This window comes from Cnephaeus nilssonii, assembly GCF_951640355.1.
Source record: "Cnephaeus nilssonii genome assembly, chromosome: 15".
In the NCBI taxonomy this organism is placed as follows: domain Eukaryota; kingdom Metazoa; phylum Chordata; class Mammalia; order Chiroptera; family Vespertilionidae; genus Cnephaeus; species Cnephaeus nilssonii.
In genome coordinates, this window is record NC_137086.1 from 42,412,842 (window position 1) to 42,419,680 (window position 6,839).

Here is a 6,839-nt window from a genome sequence, read left to right on the forward strand (position 1 = left end):
TTCTGATCTCTCAAGCTGAATTAATAGGCCTGTCCTCTGAGCACTCTCGCACTGCTCAGTGGGTAGTGGAATTATTCATCAGGGTAAGTCTCTCTGATGATTCTCATCCATCTCAGCACCTCGCATACTGCTCAGCTACCTTCTCACTCCGGGCCTCAAAGAAGATGCAAATATGGAAAGCATTCGTAGTTATTGAGCTGGCAGCTGCTAACACGGAAGAATTAATTCATGGGGCCAGGCACTCACTTTAGGCGCTCATTCCTTTAATTCCCACCATACCCTTAATGAGGCCGGTACCTCAGGATGAGGAAACTGAGCAAGAAAGGCAAAGAGATGTGTCCATGGTCACATTGCTGGGCAGTGGGGACGATCAGGACTCTAATTCAGGCAGTCTGACTGCCATCTCCCAGAAGAGTTGGAAACTCGCTGGCCTGGGAGTCAAAACACCTGGGTCACCTATGTATTTGGTAGTGTATTAGCTGTGGCCCTGGGATACTCACTGAGCCCCCCTGGCCTCCGGGATTTCCCAGTAATCCTAGAGGGCCAGTCTCATCCACAATCACCGGCAAGTCAGCAACTGTCCCCCGACTGGACTTCACGCCACTGAGCACACCCTGGGGCTGTGGGATTGGCATTTTAGCCAAATGTTTCTGATGAGATAAATGTTTTTGGATGGATTTACTTGGGCATCACTGCTTTCCGGATGCCTTTACTCATCTCATAGCGTTTAAAGACTAGGGGCACTGGGCTAAGTGCTTAAAGACAACAAAGACTTAGCAAAGGGCCCCTGCACTCTAGGAACTAAGAGTCCAACAATGAATTCAAACAAGGGAGCAGTCTGGAGATTAAAGTCCACAGCTCTATGCCACGTGCTCTCCCTTCAGGCCACATGTTTTCCCATCATGCCACCTGTTTTCCCATTCATGCCACAGCACAGTCACCTGGGCAAGAGAAACTCGTCTTTTGCTGCATCCTCCTTTTCCTTCTGCTTTCTAAACACATTTTTTTATGTTGTTTGTTGTTGTTATTGTTGTTGTTGTTTTTGTCTATGCACATCTCTTTATTTTAACGTTTCAAAGAATCACATGTTCATTCTGACAACTTTACCAGGTGTGGCCACCCAGTAAGTTACACACCCACTCAGGTACCTCGGAGGTTATTGCACAGCACGATTCTCGTGGCTACTTGCGCTTCAGTGTCACGTTTATTGAAGTTGAACTTTCCATACTTTTCCATAGCGCTGCAGATTGGAGCAGGCAGTGGGTAGTAAGATTCTGTCAGGAGTGTGTTTCTGATCAATGACACAGCAGCCTTGGCTCAGAGGCTCTCCCCCTGCAAGAGTCTTAAGACTGCTGACTGGTTGATTCTTTGGAGTTTTGGCTACTTGATGGTTTTGAGGAATTTGCTGTGATCCAGGGGTGTTCCAGGACTTCTTTCAGGGTCAGCCTTTGGTTGGGGTTATGCATCAACAGTCTTGAAGTCAGGTCCCTCGCCACCTCTGGTACAAAGTCAGGGAATGTGAATTCAACCCGAGATATTCTTTTGTAGGTCTCTTGGTATGCGCTTGCCTCAAAAGGAGGCTTCCCAACTAAAAATTCATAGCAAAGAACTCCAAGGCTCCAGAGATGCACCGTCTCACCGTGCATTCGGCCTTCAGTCATCTCTGGGGGCAGGTAATCCAGGGTGCCACAGAGGGTGGTTCTCCTGGAGGATGGGGCGTGTACAGACCACCCAAAATCTGCAATCTTAAGCTCTCCAGCTGATCCAAGGAGCAGATTCTCTGGCCTGATGTCTCTATGAATAACTCTCTTTGAGTGGCAGTATGACAGGGCAGTTGTCAATTCTGTGATATAAGTAGCAGTTCTCTGCTCATCAAACCTGGACAGTTTCTGAAGTTCTTTATAGACAGTTCCAAGAGGTGCATATTCCAAAATTAGGCACACTCTGGTGGCATCCTGGAAATAACCGTACAGCCTGAGAACATTTGGATGCCTAAGGTGGGACTGTGTTTCTACTTCTCTTCTTATCTGATGCTCCACGCCTGCTTCCTCCAGCTGGGCTTTGAATAAGACTTTCAGAGCCAGGATGAACTTGCTCTGTTTTTCCCTCGCCAGGTACACATTTCCAAACTTTCCTTTGCCCAGATGGTGACCAATTTCAAAATCTTCCAAAGTCCATTGCCTATTTTTTGATTCTTCGTTTTTCTGTTTTGAAGCCACTTCCTTTTCAGAATTCTTTCCAGGGGCCGGTGGCTGGGGCTGCTCACTCTTTTGCATATAATTCAGTGGTCTAGACACAGGGCGAGGGCCACTGGTTGCCTGCAATTGCTTCTGCTTCAGATTCAGAACCGGTTTATGGCTGGAGACAAGCTTTTGTGCTTGTGAAGGAACTTGCTGGGAGGAATTTGAAGGACACAAGACCTGCTGAGCCTGGCCACTATTTGCAGGTAACGAATACTAAGAAGGAAATTGCTGAGTCACCAGAACACGTTTTGGACAGTCACCAGATGGAATTGTAGTCTTAACCAGCCCTGAAATGCCATTTTCTTTAGATTTGTCCATGATGCCGAGCTGCCCCTCTCCCCGCCCTCCCCCCCCCCCCCCACCACCACCTGGCCTGGACACCTGCTAGCTCCGGCCTCCGACCCAAGGCTGCTGAGTCCTCTGGAGAGCCAAGCCATTAGAACGCAGAGTCATCTATATATATACAAGACTAATATGCAAAGTGTTCCCTGGGTAGTTTGACCAGGAGACTAGGAGTTCAATCTCTCGCTATGACATGCGCTGACCACCAGGGGGTGGCGCAGAGCAAAGGAAGGCCCCGGCCAGCAGCCAGCAGCTGGGGAAGGATCTAAACCAGCGGTCGGACATCCCCTGAGGGGTCTCAGATTGTGAGAGGGCACAGGTCAGGCTGAGGGACCGCCCCCCTACCCCCCTCCCCTACACAAATTTTGTGCACTGGGCCTCTAGTTTTACCGTAAATAGGAGTTAAACTCTCTAGTCTGAAAGCTGATTGGCCTGGGCTAGAGAGGTGCTGCCTTTTCATTGGTTCACAGCCAGCACAACGGCCCAGTCAGGTCCAAGCAAGGCAGACACGGCACGCAGGCGCACTTGCTCTGTAAGGCCCGCTGGACCCATCCAGTTCTAGCTCCAGCGCTGCTCTCCGGGAGGTCTCTAAACACATTTTGTATTCCAGGGACACTACCTCTTGATGGTTCAGTGGGTTGGGAACCATTTACAATTTTCATACTGACCTTTCTGAAACATTAGTCAGTGATAAGCAAAGCATTTCCTTTGCACTAAGGGGGATTACAATTTGAAATTCAACTTTGTTTTGTACAGTAGGTCAACTACCAAAATGGTACAAAGGCATTTGCTCCTTTCAGCTGCTGCCTTTGCGTGTGACCTATGCTTCTTTGGAAAATTATAAATGCATAAAATTTTAATAGTTTAAAAAAATCTTGACATGTTTTGCTGATAGAGAAAAAAACAACAACAGGTGTTTTGACATCCTAGATTGGTTACCTCCACCCGGAACTAAGAAAAGAGCTTATATTCATAGCTGAGAATGGAGAATGGCACAATCTCTACGGTTGTTTTTCCCACAGGCCTCTGGGCTCTCACTTTGAAGGACATGCCTCAGGTGTGATGACCTGATTGCCTTCTATGTGGGCCCTTTCCTCCTCCTCCCCCATCTCCAGCGGTGAGATTAGAAGTGTCACATACTCACGCAGAGATCAAAAGGAACCTTTTTTTTTTTTTTTAAAAAAAAGGAACCTTTTCTGGAATCTGTCATACATCCCTCTATCTTTGAGGTTATTACGTGCTGCATTCGTCAGACTCAGCTAGTATTACGCTGCACTAACTAACCTCCCTTCCCCTGGCTTGTGTGCTCTCCCTGACCAAGCAAAGTAAAAGAGGGAGAACCAAAAGGAGAGGGAGACCTGGTTGGCTCCTTCTCCTTCAATAGGCTCCTCATTGCAGGTCCTACCTGGGAATGGAGGCCGCACTTTGGCTCTCCTGCCGATTAGAGCGTGTGACCACAGCAGTGACCCTTGCAGATCCCCGTGACTGGCAAGGTCTCCTGAGCCACTCAGGCAGCATCCATGGTCTCTGAGAAGGTGGGAGCCTCTGCCTTTCCATTGCTTGAAAAGTTGGCCGGAAGAAGCAGTGATGCCTCTACAATGCATTCTGAGTGTATTACTTTAAATAGGGCAACTCTATAGTTAGGGAATTGGTGTTGTAGAGAAGAAAGCTCCCAATTCCATTAAAGCACATTAAAGAAAATGAAATTAGCTTGGGAGTGCAAACACACATCAAGCCATTAAATCATTTAAGAGGCACTTAGTGTAGCATGGTGCCATACAAGTATGGACACTCAACTGCTTGAGTTGTACTGAGCTCAAGCATTTGGCAGGATTAAACTTGGAGGCTGATGCTAAAAACCTGCCGTTGTCTAGGAAGCACTCTTGTGAAGGACAACGGAAACACATTTTTAACAAGGGCGATCTCCTGGTCACTAATGCTATGGGGAATTGTGTGTGTGGCAGTCACTGCCAACACCTAGGCAAAATTCGCCTTCCCTTCTTCCTTCCTAACAGAACCTCACTTTTGTCCAAAATACGTGCCCAATGATAACAACAAAAAAACAACCCTGCATTTTTCAGCCTTCCCTGCTGTTAGACGCAACCATTTGATATAGTCTTAGTAATGTGCAAGCAGAAATCTTTTGGGAATTTCTGGGAAAGTCTAATTTCCTGATAGAACTGCTATCCCTTCTCCCTCACCATGTCCTCCTCCTTCTCTCTGTTTAGAAGGAATTTGGGATATTGGAAGGGAAGTAGCTGGTCTTTCAAGAGAATGAACATGACCAGCTAAGCATGTAGAGCAGAGAGACAAAAGGAGTCTGGCATGTTGGTGCCATCATGAGCTGCTGTGCCAACCCCAGACTGCTGACCTCTGAACTTTCTAGGTGCCTTTACTCATCTGAACTTTCTAGGTGAGGGAAATAAACCCCTATGGGACGAAGCTACTGTGATTGGGTGTCTGTTTTGTGAAGCTGGAGACAATCCTAATCAATATAGTGTGTTCCCTGTCCAATAAACTTTGGAATTGGTAGAGCAAGTACAGGTCCTAGTTACAAGGACCTTTCCCAACCTTTTGTATCCTAGATGCTTGATGATGCTTCAAGAGAAGGGTAGATACAGTGTCTCCCAAATTCTATTGACCATGGAAACATTTATTTCATATTACATTTCTTGAGAATAGTGTTCTGCCAAATATAGTTTGGGAAGCTCCTCTCCTCTCCTCTCCTCTCCTCTCCTCTCCTCTCCTCTCCTCTCCTCTCCTCTCCTCTCCTCTCCTCTCTCACTCTCTCTCTCTCTCTCTCTCCTGGGTCCCCAGGAAACAACATGCCTTTCTAGCATGTACAAGTATAAATTCTTAGCAAAAGTTAAAACATAAAATCATTACAACTTTGCATACTGCGCTGAATTGTGTCTCCCCGAAATTCATGTCCAACTGGAACCTATGACTGTGACCTTATTTAGAAATATGGTCTTTGCAGAAAGTTAAGGCAAAGTCATAGGTGGGTTGGGATGGGCCCTAAATCCATTGGTGGTGGTCCTTATAAGGAGAAGGAGATTTGGACATCGAGAAGCACAGAGGACACACAGACTTGGATGAGAAGGCCATGTGACTAAGGAGGCAGAGACTGGAGTGGTGCAGCTGAGAGCCAAAAACAACCAAGGATCGCTGGCACCACCGGAAGGCAGGACAAGGCCAGGTAGGATTCTTCCCTAGAGCCTGCAGAGCGAGCACGGCCCTGCCCACACTTGATTTCAGACGTCTAGCCTCCAGAGCTGTGAGAGAATACATTTCTATTTCTATGCATTTAAGGGAATAAATTTCCATCTGTCATATTTTGTTAAGGCAGCCCTAGGAAGCTAATATGCTTGGTAAAATTGTGACGAAGTTTAAATTCTAATTCTTCCCCTGTATCCAGGGATGAAAATTAAGGATGAACATGGAGCCAGGCCATCTAGGGCGCCTGCCTCAGTCCCACCCATCTCTCTCATCATATTTTAGATTCTCGTAAGGAACTTTTCCTCCTGTCTTTTTTTCCATGACATCAAATGATATCCTGAAAACTCTGACATTAAACAATGAAGACGTTGACATTTAGAAAGAAATGCCCCGAAGAGCAGCTTTTCAGGAACTCGGGGTTTGCCAGTGATTCTGTGCCCCCCCTGGGCCGGTGCCTGGTCTTCTCTCGGCTCCATTGGTCTGAGCTCTGTAACTCCGGGCTGGACTGGAAGATCCCTACGCTCCCTTCGGCTTGGACATGCTGGGATCCCAGGGGGAATGTCTCCCACAGGTGACATCTGACGCATGTTCCTCAGAAACATAAAGACAGAAAGGCCCTTGCTAACGCTTAGGGCTCCTTTTGAGCTTTTGGGAGTTCATTTCTATATAAGAATCTCCCTTCCTAGGGTAGTTCTTTGAACCGAACTAGTGTTGTGTTTGGTGCAGTGTTTGCCTTGGCATATTGAAAGTTCTAGAAGAGAGGAGGCTGTAATGGAAATCAGGAGGACAATAGTGAATGTGCGTCACCCCTTCCCACCCTTCAGAGAAACTCACACTTATAAAACTAGCCAATTGTTCACATTACAAAAGACGTCCTCATTTTATAAGCAAGGTTACTAAAGATTTCCTTTAAAATAAACAACACAGCAAACGAATGGCTTAACCTGCTCTTCTTAACCTAAACAACCCAAGTTCCTTCAGATGTCTCTGTACGAACGAGCATCCATCTACCTGGCCATGTGGGTTGCTGTTTCC

General features: G+C 46.8%; 1 protein-coding gene across 1 annotated transcript; it reads right to left on the reverse strand.

Annotated features, from left to right (window-relative positions):
* Nucleotides 1-1,343: 1,343 nt before the first annotated feature.
* On the reverse strand, nt 1,344-2,561 carry LOC307111672 (aurora kinase A-like; the record flags this gene model as incomplete). Its single annotated transcript, XM_079791650.1, is given in 2 exon segments — nt 1,344-2,456; nt 2,460-2,561. Coding segments are annotated over 2 exon segments (1,215 nt in total).
* Between the last annotated feature and the right edge of the window lie 4,278 nt (nt 2,562-6,839).